This window comes from Clarias gariepinus, chromosome 18 (assembly GCF_024256425.1).
Source record: "Clarias gariepinus isolate MV-2021 ecotype Netherlands chromosome 18, CGAR_prim_01v2, whole genome shotgun sequence".
Taxonomy (NCBI): Eukaryota; Metazoa; Chordata; class Actinopteri; order Siluriformes; family Clariidae; genus Clarias; species Clarias gariepinus.
The window spans coordinates 19003368-19022216 of NC_071117.1; the positions used below are offsets into that span (position 1 = coordinate 19003368).

Sequence of the window (18849 nt, forward strand, 5' to 3'; positions counted from 1 at the left end):
CTTGTTCTCTGCTCAGTCGCTTTGGTTGTGATTCATTTGCCAAATAAGTAAATGTGAAACATCCTCGGTCTTATGTCAAGCATGACACATGCATGCCGTGGAGTCCCACAGCTTCTGGCAGACTGAGATGAGAGCTGAGATTTCTTTTGGCCAGACTCATGGAGAAGCCTCAGGTTCATGTCCTTACAACATGACCCGGAAAATTAAGCAACAAAATGAAACTGTGAGACTGAAAAGCATTCATCCAGGGCTCCTTGCCCCAAGATCTGGCCAGATAATAGAAACAGATGTCTATGTTATGAAGACATACCCCTGGCAGAGTGGATCGGGGGAAAAACAAACATGACACCGGCCTGACAATACTAATGGTTGTCCCATTTTGGTTGGCATTGACAGTCATAGCTAGGAGCACAACATCAGTAAGGCCTGGTACTAATGGGTCTAATGATACACCAAGGCAGGTGTACAATGGCAGTGTATGCCAGTATTAGCCACCTAATTCAGGGTTGCTGCTGTATTTTATAATGGTGACAGCAGCTCATTTGTGAGTCCCATATGGCAGTGATTTTATTTTCCCTTCACATCACCAAAACTGTTCTGTTGGTTACTAGAAGGCATTCCTCACTAATGGAAAATGGTCTTTGCCATGATTTCCATAATGATGCCCAACTAGTGTAATGTGTAAACTAGGTTAAATTTAAACATATTTCCATGAACAGATGCATTTGATAATTTAACTAGTCTGTTTAAATCAACCTCACCAGATAAGAAAAATGTCTAATAAAATCTTAAACCAGCTGAGCTTTATTGCAAGGACAAAATCCTTACTTAGCTTGACCTGCTGTCACCGCAACCCCAACTAAATCACCAAAACTGCAAATGAATGACTTCCTGCCACTTTGCTGCATTATGTCACTGCCTGTGGAAACAAAGGAATGAGAGCAACAAAAACAACAGCCCATTTTAAAACAAATTATTTATCATGCTAAAAAAAAGATGTGTTAATTTTCTGTTATTTGATATGTCTATGTATTTGGTAGCCAAACATCTAGTGCATTCCTAATATGAATTGATTCATATTTTATTATCATATACAGTAAAGTATAACAGAAGATGCAAGATTTAGTCAACTGCTTCATATAACGTAAACTTATATGAAAAAAAAAGGCATCAGCTGAGCTAATCACAGAATTTCAACAAAATTAGGCACCCATAAAAACTCTAGATACATTTTAAAGTAGGAACCTTGTCATTATACCCTATAATATGCTTTAAATTTAACTAAGTACTATGATTTGCTTAAATGGCATAAGTACAGTACATAAATGTATTAGTTTTACACAGTTTTATTATTTTATATATTTTAAATAATAACTGGCAGTTTACATCATACTACTACATACTACTTTTTGTACGATACCAGTCAAAAGTTTGGACACATCTAATTCTGCAGGTTTTTTGGTTTTGTTTAGCCATTTTATTTTCTACATTCTAGCACAATAGATTTTATAAATTTCCAATCTATGGACATGCGTAATTAGGTAATTAATTAAGAACAACAACAGTCAGATGTTATTTTAAAACATAAAGGTCAGCTGTTGTTCTTTTAAGAACAGTATTGTCAAGTGCATTTCCAAAACCCATCAAGCACCATGATGAAACTGTCTCTCACGAAGACCATCCCAGGGAAGTAAGACCAAAACTGATCCCTTATGAAGCCTTTTCAAAGCATATTGAGTTAATTGCATATTTTAAATGCCTTCAGCATTGTTTTACGTTTTAGAAAGAAATAAAAATCAGGAAATTGAATTAGAAGGTGTGTCCAAACAATGATTCTTTTTTGGTTGCCTCATGAATTAGGTCACAGATTAATCCTTTTGCTGTGGCATTTTATTTGTTGTCATATTTGTTTTCATGTTGACATTTTTCATCATCATCACAAAAAAAAAGCCTTGTTTTAATTTCTTGGGTTAGAGCGAGATGTGCTTATGGCTGATATAACAATATAGTTTACTGGAAATAGTGGAAAACTAGAAGTGAATCACAGCACTTTTTTCCTCACCATCTGGTCGAGCTCCATAAAAAGTCAAGCATAAAGGCTTCCTTCCTAAAATACAGACACATGCACACACAAACTGAAAACGTCCGTCCATTCAGGCAGTTTCTGATCCTATTTTTGTGAGCAGATTTTTCCAGGCATCGACAAGGCGACAATTTGTTAGTAATTTGAGGTTTTCATATGCTTCACTCTGTAGATTTATGGCTTTGTGAACTGGATTTTGATGGACGTTTTTTCTTTTTTCTGTTCAAACAATTCCAATCCCTTTTTGCTGTATGCTTGTGGCTAGTCTTTCCTGTGAAATGTACTGTATGTAGCTAGAATGCGTGCTGAAAATTGCTCAAAGCTGCTTGTCTCAAACGTAATCAACATGTTTGTCTCGGGCAAAGACAGCTGGGTAGTTTTAGGATTGCACATACAGAACGTAGAGCTCTGCACGGCATTCATTTTCGCGAAGTGGATAGGCACGGTCAGGAATAACAGATCCAACCCACTGCCCTCTTGAAACAAACAGAAAAATGGACCACATACAGTGCTAAAAGGAATAAAAACAGAAATTGAATGAGGGATTGAGTGAAACATGCAATCTGATTTAATGGCAGCTCTTTTGCCCTTTTTTTACTTGCCAAACAGGAACAACAATAAGACAAAATTAATTCAGTTTAAGGTTGAACAGAATTAGATATCTGCTTTGAATCAGGTGCAGAAGGTTTTAAGCTTTCTGACTTAATTAGTCCCATTGTTCTGAAAAATGTAAATGATTATATAAATTGTTGATTTTAAGAAGAGATCTTTTTAGAGGCAGCCCTCTAAGATGGTATTATTATTATTATTATTATTTTATTATTAATAATAATAATAATAATAATTAAATAATTAAAATAATTAAAATAAACAAATCTTAGAGGGCTGTCTCTATAGTATTATTATTATTTAATTTTTGATTTAGAAATATTTTGCGTGTACTATTTATTTATCTTTCATAACTGGGTTATTTATACTTTTCTTTAGAACTTTGGCTTTTCATAAGTATGAGCAGTAGTAATAATAATAATAATAATAATGATAATAGTCATATCTGTTCTATGAGACACTTGCTCTTGCTTGTGTTCTAGCATGGGAATTTTAATGTTAACTTTACAATGTTTTCTGGTTTTATCACTAAGTTTCCCAATATCCTGTTTGTCTACTCCTTTGTGTTTTAGGTCTTTTTTTTTTTTTGCTTTAATTAGTATTATGGATTTGTCTTGGTTAATTCTGTGTAGCTTATTTCATTCATGGGATTATAAGCACAGTGCTTGAATAGTTTTAATTAAAAGACTGCTACTGGCTCCCTTTTGTTGCTGTATGCTTCTGCAATTTGAATTCCTGTGATATTTCTCCTACCGACTTAAATATAACAATATTTGACATTGCATGCGGATATACAGTATTTATACAGTAAAAGTATATACAATTTTTTGTAAGCAACAATAAGATGCCATGCAATGATAAATAATTAAAAGAATCATCATAAAAATATATAGAGAAGCTTTTTCCAGGGCAAAGATGTGTTACGTAAGATGATAGGTGGACCCAATGTCAGAAGTAGGCTATTTTATCTGAATTTAACAGTCGAGTGGGCCAAGTTATTTTTTTATTTACCAAGTCTCCTTTCCTCTTGCGGTTATTTCAGTCGCTATTTACAGTAAGAACACAGACAAGCATTCATGATGAGGAGATCTTGGGCAGAAAGAGAATATATGGAGGTCAGTGAGTTTTAGGGATTATATACCGTATGCTCAGTAAATAGGGATGACCTACAGTACGTTCAGTACACGCACAAGTAAGAAAATGTGTTGTGTTTATTTTTACTTTTTTTTTTTTACAGCAAACATTAGACTCTAACCTCAGCAATTTGATCAAGAGGAGCAATGAGCTGGAATCACTAATGGGGAAGCTGATTCAGACCTGTCAGCATGTGGAGGTAAGTCTCATCTGTTGACCTTTTTTTTAATTAATTCATTTATAATTTTTAATTTAGTCTGGTAATACAGTAGTATTCGGCGTCAAGTTAATTTTCCTTTTACACAAAAGAGGTGGGAAAGGACTATAACATGGCAGTGCAAATGTGCATCAAAGGATTTATGTCCAGTTTGGGGTTGGTACAGTATATTAGCAGTTACATTGAAGCCTTGGTCTGAAACAGAGCAAGCTATATACAGAATTAAGAGCCTTGGAAATGTATGCAATATGAAGGAGATAATTACAGTGCTGTGGAAAAGTCTTGTTCCACCCCACATTTCTTCATATTCTTTAGACTTTTAATGTAGTCTTGGGAATACTCTTATTTTTGGCTCTCATTTTAAATTTGGTCCCTGTACCTGACCGGTTTCACCTAAATCAAGCTTAACACTTAACGTGTCTACTATAAAGAACCATAAAACACACACAACTGTCAGCAAAATGTACAGCACAGTATATATTAAGAACAGATCTGAGTGAGTATTAGATTGACAAAAGAAGCAAACAATTGCAACAATAAAATAATAAAGCTTTACTTTATCACTTTAAAACTGCGTATGAGTAGATGTAGATTTGCCACATTTCAGTTTTTAATAAATATTGTAAATTTTTAGGTTTGTTTGGGGTAAATTCCCCATATGTTCTAAAATGCTCAAAATAATTAATAAATAATAAGAAAGAAACTATGATACTTCAGGGATCGGTAAAGTATTATTATGATATCTTTGTTATGTATATTCGTAAATACTTTGCTATCAATAATAAATATAATATAAATAATAAATATACTATATATTATTAGTTTTATATATTGTATATTACATTCATATGAATGTATATAATTATATGAATTATATGAATATAAATCACAATTAATAAATAATAAATAAAATAATAAAAACCCACCAAGCAATGATATTTCAGGTTCATATCAGTAAAGTACTAATATAATATCTTAATATCTTAATATCTCTCTCTCTCTCTTATATATATATATGCTATGAATATTAAAGTAGTTCTTAGGCATGATGATCTAACATGTTAATTATTATACATTAGATATCTCTCAGTACTAAGTGAAATGGCATTAAGTCAAATCTACCTCTAATCTAATTAACATCATGCCGGTCCATGAATGTCTAGTCATGTGCCTCAAATCTTCACGTTGCCACATGCACAGTAGCTGGAAACCAAAGAAAGCAAAATTGGCTATGCTACCTGGATGGATAGAATGCTCCCTTTCTCTGTCAATCACAATAACACAAGCCAATATTAGGCATCTGTGAACTCATGCATGTGAAAAGAGGGTAGATGGGGCTTTCCCCTGAGTGTGTTTCATTGCTCATGAGCTGCAGTTTGGAATGACAGGTTGGCTGGTTTCACATTTCTCACTTGTTAGCCTTCACCCTCCCTGACTTGGTAGTCAGTAAATGAGTAATAATTGAGGTTGAAACCTTTCAAGATAGCATAATATTGCAGATGAAGTCATTTTGGCTTGCCTCTATGCAGCTTATTTTTTACAGCTGCTTCATCATTGGCTCAAGATAATAATCGCAGAATTTTGGCCAACATACCAGAAATTGCTTAAAATTTTATGGTTAGAAAAATCAGATAGACATGAGATGTGCATTTAGATATGGTCTTTAAATACTTTATGATAAAATATCAACCACTTTCTGTGGCTTTCTGTGGCTTCCTTAAAAAGTGGCCTTTTGTCAAGCCGCATCTCCTCAGGGTTAAACAAATCACTTCTTGCTCTGTCGAGCACCATTTCATCACATTAACCACACTAAGGCTTAGCGATGACCTACATCTCTCTCTGACTCTCTCTCTCTCTCTCTCTCTCATTGTCTTGAGCTTTACCCTGTACATGTACAGTACATTTATGTGTCTTAAAAAGGGAAAATTCTATCTTGTTGTTAAATCTAATTAGATTGCTAGTTGTCAAGGTATTTCAATATTTATTGAAGTACTTTACTTCCCACTAGAGTGTAATGGTTTTGGTTTTCATTAGTAACCACAAAAAAATGAGCACAAAAAGCAGCCTAAGATGAAACTGTTGATGGTAGCATGCAAAGGTCAAGGAGCTTAATTAGTGTGTTGAAAGAACCGAACCAAGACTGAATAAGTTCTTAAACACAGTAAAAATGGTCCAGAGATTTAATATGCCCCAAAGGTCTCACAAAACCTCCAACAATCAGCTCTTTCATATCTCAGCACATCATTTTTACACCCCATGAAGACACCAGTTATGAACCCCAGTTATTTTTAACATGGTTTAGGGACTGGTATTTTTTTTTATTATTATTTAGAAAATAGAAAACTTAAAGCCTAAGAATTTATTTTGTAGTATGCTTGTTTTCTTGCTGTTTTTGTTGTTAGTTTTCTTTTTTTATTCGTGTACCTTTTACATATTGATATTATGTCTGTTTTATTACAGTAAATCAAGTTTGTAAGTATTTAAATATGTTTAAAAGTGAATTATTGTTTCTCAGGTATAAGAAAGCATTGTCTATAAGAATGTCACCACCTCAATAAAATGTCATTATATTATGTTATTTTTAATAAACATTATAGAAACTATGCTTTTCATTTTGTAAAAAAAAAAAAAAAAAAAAAAAAAGCATCAACCATGCATGCATTCATGTAATATTAACACATAATGAAAGATTTGTCCATTTCCTTATCTTGGAAAAAAAACAATGCATTATTTTGAACAATTTTATAATAACTATATTGCATTTTATTTCAGTTTATATACTGCATACTTTACCAACTGTGTAAGTCTCGACCCACCCCTCATTAATTCATATTAAATTAAATTAAATTAAATTATGTAGCTGCAAATGAAAAAAATGGGAACAAATGTTTTACTACAACAACTTGCAAAGTGCCCAAAGTTGTAATTTTAAAATGATTTGTTTATGTTACAACTTCAGCAGCAACCTCCTTTCCTCGCTCGTCTGTTCCAGCCACGCATCATTCAGCATAACTAGTATATTTACATTTAGGCATTTGGCAGACGCTCTTATCCAGAGCGACTTACATTTTTCTCTTATAACACATCTGAGCAGTTGAGGGTTAAGGGCCTTGCTCAAGAGCCCAACAGTGGCAACTTGGGGGTTGTGGGGTTTGAACCTGGGATCTTCCGAACCGTAGTCCAATGCCTTAACCACTGAGCTACCCCTGGCCCCCGTATATTAGTATATTAATTACCAGCCTGATTATCTATCATCATCTGCACCTGTTTCTCATTGGCTCATGCCTTAAGTTAAATTTGTTAGGGTTGAATACCCAGTACAAGGACTGGACTAAAAATGAGAGCCAAAAACGTACAGTATATACAATACCAGTTATAAGTTTGGACACACTTTGTACTTCAGTGGTTTTTCTTTATTTTTAGTATTTTCAACACTGTACATTAATACTGAATATATCCAAACAATGAAAGAACACATATGAAACTAAAAAAATGCTAAACAAAAGAATACGTTTTATATTTTAGATGGTCCAAAGTACATCATTTTAGCTTTGATGACAGCTTGAAGTTAATCCGTGAGATTTCTTAATTTAAATTGCTTTATACCATAATTTGTCTTGTACAGAGGAAGAGTGGGTAGAGAGTCAATAGTCCATCCATGTCCATCCATGCATCTAGGAACCTCTGTAGTCCAACCAGAAACCGTGGAGGCCAATGGTGACCATAGTATGTATTTCTATTTTGTACGGCCGTGGTAAGACCTCTGGTCAACATTCCCACACTACAGGCAATTTGGGACATCCAATTAGCCTAATCTGTATGTTTTTGGACTGTGGGAGGAAACCAGAGAACTCAGAGGGAACACACCAAGCATGAGGAAAACATGCAAACTCTCAGACCCGATGCAGGAATCAAACTCAGGACCTGGAGGTGCAAGGTGCCGGCACTAAGACTTCTTTAATAATCCATATTATTCCATCAGTTAAGAGAAAGGACAATCCATCATTACCTCAAGAAATAAAGGTCAGTCAATTTGAAAAAACTTAAGAACTTGTTATGTATCTTCAAGGAACAAGCTCTCATGAGGACTGTTCCAGGAAAGGGGGGCGAAGAGCAATCTCTGCTGCAGAGTATACTTTATTAGAATGACCAGCCTTGCAAAAGAGATGTTCGGTTCTAAACCCAATGTTTTTGTTAGACATACGGTACAGAGAGTGAACAGGCATCTCCTGAATGTGTGGCTTTCCTTTGTGAAGCATGGAGGAGGAGGTGACCCTGTTGAATACTTAAAATTAAAAATAAAAATTGAGGGTACATTAAACTAGCATGGCTAGCACAGCATTTTGCAGTGACATGCTATCCCATCTGGTTTGCATTTAGTGGGACTATCATTTGCTTTCCATCAAGACTGTGACCCCAAACAAACATCTACTGTAGGTTATGTAAGAGTTATTTGTCCAAGAAGGAGAGTGATGGAGTGCTGCACCAGATAACCTGACTTCCATAATAACCTAATCTAAATCCAACCGAGATGTTTTGGGATGAGTTGGTCCTAAACCGTAGGAAAAGCAGCCAACAAGTACTCAACACCTTTGGGAACTCCTTCAGAATTGTTCGAAAACCAGTCCAGGTGACAACCTTATGAGGCTGACTTGGAGAGTGCCAAGAATATGCAAAGCTGTCATCAAAGCAAAAGGTTTCTACTTTGAAGAATAGAAAATATAAAACAGATTCTGGTTATATGTTTTTCCCAAACAAATAATTCTGTTTGTTCTGTCATAATTTCAATGATTTAAGTATTAATATACAATGTTAAAAATAATAGGGAAAAAAACCTGAAGGAAGGGGCATGTCTAAACTTTTGACTGGTACTGTATAATATATGTATATGTGAGGTACACATACAGTACCATAGCACTAAGTTTGCCCAAAATACCATTCTGAGTGTGTGTTTTTATTAGGTGAATGCATCACGACAAGAAGGAAAGCTGATGGAAGAATGTGACATCTTGATCAGCATAATTCAGGAGAGGAGACAGATCATTGGTGCCAAAATCAAAGAGGGCAAGGCAAGTCAATCAGCAAGTCAACTTCATGACCTAAATTTATCTGTAACTTAAATGGTCATTAGTAACTTTAATGTATGTAAACAAGCCCCATACAGTACAGTACTACAGAATACTGCTTACTTGCTTCATTGTATAATCAATCACTACAATCTCACTATCGCAAATATGTTTGTTTTTGTTTTTTGTTTTTTTTTTTGGGGGGGGGGGTGAAAAGGCATGACATTAGGTGGTACTGATGATAATTATTTGACTAAACAGACACTTTTTGTCCATAGACGGTGCGACTACGTAAACTGGCACAACAAATTGCCAACTGCAAGCAGTGCGTAGAGAGATCATCTGCTCTCATAACTCAAGCAGACCAGACGCTGAAAGAAACCGATCATGCTCGCTTCCTTCAGACTGCCAAGAGCATCTCAGAGCGGTGAGCAAAGAAACCTCAAAATTTTTAATTTTTGGAATTAATCAACAGAAATGCCATCAACATTCCAAAAATACCTTCAAATATTAAAGATAAATAACATCATGGACGGTGATCCTTCTGCTATTTCAGAGTCTCAATGGCTACAGCATCCTCTCAGGTCCTGATACCGGAGATTAATCTGACTGACACATTTGATACCTTTGCACTGGATTTTACCAGAGAGAAGAAGATGCTAGAAAGTCTTGATTACCTCACAGGTAACTGCACATGTATTGCAATACTACAGCATATATCATCTTCACTAGCTGGCCTCTACATGGAAACACCTGCATATTAATACACTTGGCAATCATGCTGAAGGAACGCAACACTTAAAATCATGCAGATATTGGTGACAAGATTCAGTTACTATTTACATCAAACATCAGCATGGGAGGAAATGTTATCGCAGTAGCTCTGATTTTGGCCAGTATTAGTGCCAGACTGGATAATTTGAATATTACAGAAACCTCTCATCTCATGGTATTTTCATGCACAACAGTCTCTAGTGTTTTAATTAGGTATATAAAAAAAACATTTTTAGCCCTAATTGGATTGCTGTAGTCATGATGTAGTTTAAAGTCACTAATAATTTTTTGCACCATACTCGGCTTCGATAATGAGCCTTCAAATTCTTCTGAATTCTTCTATTATTTCTGTCATATTCTGTTATATTAAGTTCCTTGTTCTGATAAAGAACACATTAAGTCGCCACAAGTAACCTGTAATTATTGAGTAATGATCCACTACGTTAAAGTAAAATAAGGCTTTTATGTGGAATGAATTGCAGTTCCATCATAAAATACACACCATGTGGCTTAAGGGCAATCAAAAGAGAACAAGTAGTGAGAAAAAAGTGAGCCTCAATTAAGGATCATCAGTCTTCAGACACCTCAGACACAATTAATAAAGTTCAAATGATTAAATAATGCATGTACTGCATGTGCAATGACAAAGTGCTCCAGGTTTTTAGATTATTTGGTGTACAATCCTACAGAATGAAGGTCAAATTTTTGTTTCATACCTAAAAGACCAGTCAGTGCAACTTGTTACTGTCAAACTTGTGTTTGTTGTAATAAAATAACATTGCTTCTCTCGATATATATAAAAGTTAAAAATCCAAGCTCAAGTTGAAGCAAAATCTTCTTTGTTATTGACATTTTTATTCCAGCACCTAGTCCTCCAGGTATCCGAGAGGAGCTCTGCACAGCATCCTATGACACTATAACTGTGCACTGGACATCTGATGATGAGTTCTCTGTCGTTTCTTATGAGCTTCAGTACACCATCTTTACTGGCCAGTCAAATATTGTCAGTAAGTAAGACATGAAATTCTTGAAACTTAAAATAACCAAATAGCGTGGGATAATTATGCAACTTGAAAAGTAATTAATTGCTTTCTTTTGTTTTAATGGGACATTTTCATTTCAGTATTTTTTTGTGTAGACTGTGCTCATATATTTTTTTTTATTCACTTTACCATGGACTGACTACTCGTATTAGTTAAATGTGTTTTTAATAAGGTTGTATTATTATTTTTTTTAATTAAGTTTACAATTATGAATAAACTAGTCTTTTAAAACCCTGATCTAATTTTTCAAATATCTTAAAAAAATGAAAATATTTTGAGAAAAACTTAATTCTTGGGATGCAGTATGTGTATATATATATATCAAGAATTATTCACTCGCTCTCTTCTATACTGCGTTATCCTGTATTCAGGATCGCGGGGAACTGGAGTCTATCTCAGGAGGCTTAGGGCACGAGGCAGGGTACACCCTGGACAGGGTGCCAATCCATCGCAGGGCACACACACTCACACACCCATTCACACACTACGGGCAATTTGGAAACGCCAGTTAGCGTAACCTGCAAATCTTTGGACTGTATGGGAGGAAACCGGAGTACCCGGAGGAAGCCCACCAAGCACGGGGAGAACATGCAAACTCCATGAACACACAGAGACGGGAATCAAGCCTGGTCGGGAATCAAACCCGGACCCTGGAGGTGCAGGGCGACAGTGCTTACCACTATACTGTACCTCTCAAGAAATACATTTTTCTCAAAATCTTTTTCTTACCAAGCTGGTTAGACTTAAAATACATGAAGAGTGACACATATCTCACTCCGTACAGGTCTCTGTAACTCTGCTGACAGCTGGATGATTGTGCCCAATATCAAGCAGAACCACTACACCGTTCACGGCCTGCAGAGTGGCACCAAGTACATCTTTATTGTCAAGGCCATTAATCAGGCAGGAAGTCGCAGCAGTGAGCCTGGAACACTCAAAACCAACAGTAAGATCATGCACAGCATCATTCTGGTGTTAAAAATGACTTTATGGGACTCAGTTTTGGAAGACAAGTAAATGTGTTTTGTGGGCTTACTGTGATAAGACAGCTTATAGGTCCAGTTTACTTAAAAACAAGTGTAACAGAATTTAGCGCAGATCATTGTTAATATTTAGAATTTTTCCCCTTATGAAGAATAAACAAAAACACAGGAACTAGGTCTGTGGCTAGGCTACAGGCTAAATACAGTAATAAAATGCTAATGCTAAAGCTTACACAAGGACAAGATGTGAAACACATCTAGGAACCTTACAGGAACAACAGGAAAACCAAACCAAACAGTTACTATATGATAGTATAAACAGATGCAAGACAATGAACCGCCTGAACCACAGCTTTTAAACTGACAATCTAATCTAAGGTAACAATGTATAGACAAATACAGCTTGTGCTGGGAAAAAGAAGAAAACTGAGAATGCTTATACTGCATCAACTTATTGTTTTTGTACTGTTCAATATTAAGAGCTTGGATGTCCTATTAACCCAGGCTATCGCTTTTGATTTTCTAGCATATTTCAAACTTTAAAACACTGAATATCTGTTATCATCCCAATAAAAAATAAACAACATTACCGATTAAATTATTTGTTCACATTTTTACTCGCATTCTGTCAGCAGCAGGACATCTATGTTAATGTTAACACTGTTGTGAATAACGGAGATCAAAAACAGGCCATACACTCTTTCTCAATGCTGCTGTACTTATTTGTCTCTTATTGAGAATTTGTGACTACTGTATAGCATGGAGAGCTCCTACCCTCACCCATTTGGAAAAAAAGTCCCCAGGCCTCTGAAAAACAGGGACAAAAAAGTCAGGAAAAACTTGTGCACCCACACAATATCACTTTCACTTAGTTAACATCCTGTTTAAATGGCTCTATCCACTGGAATAAGTCTAATGCCCCTCACCCCATTTTTGCTATTCGTGCAGTCTTTTCAATTTAGGGTAACATCTCTCCACGAACTAAGTGGAACCCCAGAAACCATATCCACCTACCCAATCATGCACTTCTTCAAGTTTGCTATGAGCCCTGCCTGTCTCAGTGACCTTAGAACCACCTATAGGTTTTGCATGTGCTACTAGAAATCATTACTTTAGATGAGTATATGTGTGCAGACACATGAGTATGACAATAAATATACAGTACATGGGTAAATTTTGGATTAATTCAAATGGTGTGGGAAAAAGGCTGTTTTTATGGAATATTGGGGACAAAGGGGAATTTGTTAACATCCCTTAGACAAATCTATAGTGCATCAATTATATTACTCAAAGAAATTGACCCATCATCCTTGAACACCAACTTGGGCTACTCCATTGAATGTGGGACTCCTCACACCCATGTTAACCATCGCTTTGACTTTTTCTTGTGTTCGGGCTGCTACAACCAAAATTGGAATAAGAATAGTGTGACCAGGTATATAGTGTGACTGTTTGAATAACCTTGTAGTCCAATCCAATTCGCTGTGTGACCTCTAAGGGTCCTTGCTACTTTGCCAACAATTTAGAACTTGACATTGGTACTAAAACAAGGGCTTTATCTCCCTTTGTGAATTCTTTTAGCCAAGTGCCCATGTTATATAGTGAGGATTACAGCACTTGTGAAGTTTTGCTTTCAAAACAAGATGTGTTGAATTTTGTTATTTTTTACTTCTCTCTTCCCAGTTTTCTGTAATGACTTGAGGATGCCACAGGGCTTCTGTCATATAATAATTTACAGGGGGAAATCCTTGTAAAGGCATATGGGACCTCTCATGAATAACAGAGGCTTGAACCACTTATTCCAATTTTATGCATCATTGTGATCAAACCTACAAATCATGTTACTAAGTATTTGATAATACTAAGTATGTTCAACCAGTCCGTCTGTCTGTGGATATTACGTATATACTGGTTGAATCAGTTTACTAGTAATTCATAGATGACATGAACATAGTGGCCTCGTAGTATGCATGACATGAAGATAGTGGACTGATTAGTCAAAATCTCTTTTACGGTGATGCAGGAGAGCAAGCATACAACACTGTGTGCTGAGATGTTGTGCAGAATGACCACTTCCGGATATCATTATTTTCTCTTTCATCCCAGTGTCCCAAGTCACTCAGAATAGCATATCTCTAATAATCAACATATGCAGGTAAACACAACCTTAGGCCGAATTTAATGGGCATTAATAATTCTCACTTGGTCAAAGGCATGCTTCAGTTTTTCATTTGACTACTCCAACAGAAAATCTTCAAAAGGAATTACATCAAGGGCGGATGTATAGTACAAAGCCTGCCCACCCTAAGTGCCTGCCTGATGCAAGGCTAAAATTAATGGCCCTGGCAGTGCCTCTTTAGCTAATCATGTGCCTTTCCCACCGGTCTCTTGCCTTAGCAGGACCCATCTATCAACATTTTTCTGCTAATTCCCCAAAACCTGGCCAATTTGCCCCAGACCTATTGGATAGATGAGCCAAGGACCAAAAACTGCCTCAACTTTGTTTTTTTTCCACATAACTTGTAAAAACTACAAGCACATAACTGTACTCAAATATACACACCTAATCATTACCAATTATTCATGCATGCATGCCTTATGCAGAATCAGGTTTTAGTGGATGGTTTTCTGCTTATACCCTGAGTCACCAGGGGCATGATATGTTCCTCCTTAAATATTCACTCTCAAATGGTACATTCCTGCTCAATCAGGGAAGACTATGGGTACATAGCCTTTAGAAATGCCCATCTTTTCCATGGTGCTGGCAAACCTGATTGGGCTTTAGTCCAGTCACAGTGGGCATGAAATGTTCCACATCTGGAGTGAGGGGGAGATAGCGAAGGCATCCGAGGTGTGAGATAATATCAATGGTAAAGGAAAGAAGGAAGGGAAATTCAAATACAGGAAGCTGGTTTTGGTGGAATCAGAAGTGAGGGGAAGGGGAGGGGATGCCAGTTGATAAAAAAAGATGGAAATGAGAGAGTGAGAGATATACATCACCAAATGGTCCTCAGTCAATTGTGTTTGCCTTTGCCAGCAGTGCTGGACGGTGACATATCAACCACATTGCTGTCTCATCTGACAGCCGCATGATGGAATGTTTCAGTTTCACAATATTGATGATCTCCTTGGTGCTGCATTCCTCTGCCAGTAACCAACAGTGGCAGATGTCTAGAATCTGCTGGACTAATTTGAGCAGGGAGGCTATGATCGTAGTAAGTCCACAAGCAGAAGCAATGTTGCTCTGGGGTTCAGCCCACCTGCTGCAGGATCACTTTGTTCAAAGTGGTGTACTCCAGAATGCAGCAGCTTTTGGGTAGTAAAAGGGCTTCTCCAAACAGTAGATTGGCAGAAGATTGGCACAGAGAATTAGACACAGCCCACTCAGACAGACACAAAGGACACAGATTAGTAAACTCTGTGAAAAACCCAAATATGGAAATTGTTATACATTACCTTTCTGCCACACCGCATCGACACAAAGCAGTTATCTAACTGTAGTTTAGAAACAGAAGATAGCTCATGCATGCATCAATATTGGCAGCTCAGTCTCTGTGACTGATAGGTAACCGTATTCCCCTTGTTGGGATAATGTACTAAAAGAACTTTTGCTAATGAGCACCATCCTCACTTATGTGTTATTAGCTGCCAGGCAACAAAGGTGATATATATTTTTAAAGATCTACATCTTTTGAATGCTTTTGCTGTTGGGAGGTTTATGCTACTGCTGCAGCAATTTCACAGGCCCTACATTTAAGGACATTTGGGAAGAACCTGAGCTGGAGCAAATGGATGGATAAATGGGAGCAGGGTGAGAAAGATTATCCCCAGACATTCCACTATATGCCCAGGACCCACACCATAACTGCGCTCAAAATCATTTTACACAGTAACTCTGTATTGTGTGCTTTTGAACTTTGACAATATGTGTGCAATCATCATATTCTCTAAAATCTACTGTAGTTTCTCCTCTAAAAGGATTTTGGGCAGAAAAGTCTGATAGAGTAATAATCCACCTGTATGTATTTTCATTACACCTGCAGCTGTGTTTCACATGTGCATTCACACTGCTGAGAAAATGTTATGTATGTCTTGGTGAAATGGGCTGGAAAAACATCACTATGAAAGACAATACAGATCTAGGGGCCATTTTACACTCTGCAATCACATTGATCCGACATGAATGATTCCACATGAATCCACAGTCTATGCTAGAAAAAAAAAAATCAACCCTGTTTCTTCATCCTACTCTGTGTCAATACTGAAGGTGCTATTGAGCTTGAAATTCACCTTAAGTAGATAAAAAGCAAAGAATCTGGTGCGAATGGCAAGATAGAAAACTTACACTGATTCATTTTATCTCTGAAAGACAGGAGGCTTAATCCTCCTAGCTTGTACTGTATATATCAGCTTGCCCTGGTGCAGTCACTTGTGATATTTTCTCCACATTTGTGACTGCCTCAAGCTGTAGAAACAGCACTTCTTTGCTTTTTTTCTTCTTCAACTTCTTTAAAATCCTTCTATACCTTTGATCACTTACATTATTTAGGTATTAGTAAAGATATATTTGGCATAGGTGGCATTTGCCTATGACATTGGTGTAAACAAACAAATATTAAATGTCAAATGGCTAAGCTTGCAGAATTGACTATAAACAGAATGCACACTCATCCAATAAACTCATCTATGTATTCCCTCTGTAATATAAATATGTTTAGTTATTTATTTATTATTTATTGAATTAATACAGTACCTATTGGTTGATCATTTGGTAAGATTTTTGCTTCTTTTTTTCCATCAACTGTCACATTAACCTCTGAAACCACTGCAATACATGTCTTATATGTTGTGTCGTTGGTTCCCCAGGTCAGCCATTTAAGCTTGATCCAAAGTCTGCACACAGGAAGCTAAAAGTGTCCCATGACAACCTGACAGTGGAGCGTGATGAGATATCCTCAAAGAAGAGCCATGGCCAGGAGCGTTTCAGCAGCCAAAGCAGCTACGGTGTCATAGGAAACGTGTACATCGACAGTGGACGCCACTATTGGGAGGCTCTAATTGGAGGAAGCACTTGGTGAGTCTGTTTACTTTTTTTGTTATTTAAGCACAGTTCTCACTTTCAAAATGTTCGTTATACAGATGAATTTGGCTTCTCATTTGAAATCTATTACAAGAGTCCATTTTTTTGTCTCAGGTATGCCGTAGGCGTAGCCTATAAATCAGCACCCAAGCACGAGTGGATTGGGAAGAACCCATTTTCATGGGTGCTGTGCCGTTGCAACAATTCCTGGGTGGTGCGCCACAACAGCAAAGAGATGGCCATCGACCCCTCACCACACCTGAGACGAGTTGGTGTGCTCCTGGACTACGACACAGGCTCTCTGGCTTTCTATGATGCTGTGAGCTCTCAGCACCTCCACACCTTCCATATCACCTTCACCCAGCCCGTTTGCCCCGTTTTTAATGTCTGGAACAAGTGTCTTACAGTCCTAACAGGCCTCCCGATCCCAGACCATCTTGACGGTGTGGAGGTTTTTGACTGAGGCTCTTTTGCCTATTTTTTTTTTTTTTTACTTTTTTTCCTTCAGCTTTTCCTTCAGCTCTGGCCATGACCTTGTTGGCCACATCATATTTCATTAATTTCATTCAAGTTCATTAAGATGTTTTAAGAATACACAGTATATTTTGACAGGAATTGTCATCTTTTTATGCAAAAGTAAAGGCTTGATAACCCATGAATTCAAATGACAAAAAAAATTTTTTTCCATTAGTTTTACTGTATAATAACCAGTGAACATGTAGGAAGGCAAGATCACAATAATTTGATATCAGGTATTTTGGAAAGATTTTGCACATGACTCTATATTATATCTATATTTATGAAAAGGGGATAGATCACATTGTATTCTTATAATTTGGTGCAATTTTGTGATTAGGTTTCTTAGTGCAATCTCACTTAATAGGGAATTAAAAAATAGTACGCAATAGATTATTTTTTACTTTATAAAATGGACAATGCAGCAGGACTGATTGCATGTATAAATGAAAGACTTTTTACAGTTTAGGTCAAATGAAAGCTTGCTTGTCTTTTGTTTACTTATGGCTGATGTGGTATACCTGTTTTTGTTTGTTTTTGTTTTTTTAAGCATAAAATTTTGTTTTAGATTCATGAACACACTATCAGTACATAAATGATTAGTATTTTAGAGACACAATCTATGTTGTGTGCTGACAAAAAATACACAATTTGTACTGTTTTGTATTTGCATTTGGAGAAGACTGCCTGCAATTTGTTTTGTCAGCCTTTTTAATGTTTCATTAGCAATGGTGGCACTAAGTTCATTTACCGACCTAACATAGCTTATTAAATCAATATTAAATAAAAATGCAACTTCCTGTACAGATTCACAACGGTGTACATTTCTACATAGACTAAAATACAGTACTTGGAGTAAACTAAAAATGTAACTATTAAATTGGAAAATTCTTAAAAGAGTAACAATTTCTAATCTATTTCAAGAACACAATCTGGCACTTTTTAACATTAACTCTCTGCAGATTTTACTTCAAAGTGCATTTAATACATGGTTCCAGGGTCAGTTGAAGTGATAAGCTACGGCATTGAACATTAATTCTAAAAGCAATGTGTGCATTTTTTTGGACACAACAAAATGCATTGTCAGCTGTGATCTAGCCCACAGTATTTTTAGTTCTTTGATTATATTACATTTATTGTGAAAGTGATTTCCTTTTTAGAACCTAAGAGGATAATCTAAGGATAATGGCAGCTTCGCTGTGAATCAGTAGTTGGATTAATCCTGTTAAACAAATCCTTGGTTTGCATTTGTGAAATGAATATGAAACATGATCCCAACAAATGGCTAATACTGTACATCAACTGTTTTACAAAAATGCTGTGATAAAAGGCTGTAAAACAACT

General features: G+C 36.4%; 1 protein-coding gene across 3 annotated transcripts in view; it reads left to right on the forward strand.

Moving 5' to 3' along the window:
- The window catches only part of mid1 (midline 1), a 57738-nt gene extending 39429 nt beyond the window's left edge, over positions 1–18309 (forward strand). For all 3 annotated transcript variants that reach the window (XM_053477498.1, XM_053477497.1, XM_053477496.1), the window contains exons 3-10: positions 3930–4025; positions 9005–9112; positions 9388–9536; positions 9666–9793; positions 10747–10890; positions 11711–11872; positions 16776–16983; positions 17104–18309. In XM_053477498.1, coding sequence (XP_053333473.1) covers positions 3930–4025; positions 9005–9112; positions 9388–9536; positions 9666–9793; positions 10747–10890; positions 11711–11872; positions 16776–16983; positions 17104–17452 — 1344 coding nt within the window. In that variant the 3' untranslated portion in view covers positions 17453–18309. The remainder of the gene's footprint in view (positions 1–3929; positions 4026–9004; positions 9113–9387; positions 9537–9665; positions 9794–10746; positions 10891–11710; positions 11873–16775; positions 16984–17103) is intronic.
- Positions 18310–18849: the final 540 nt, after the last annotated feature.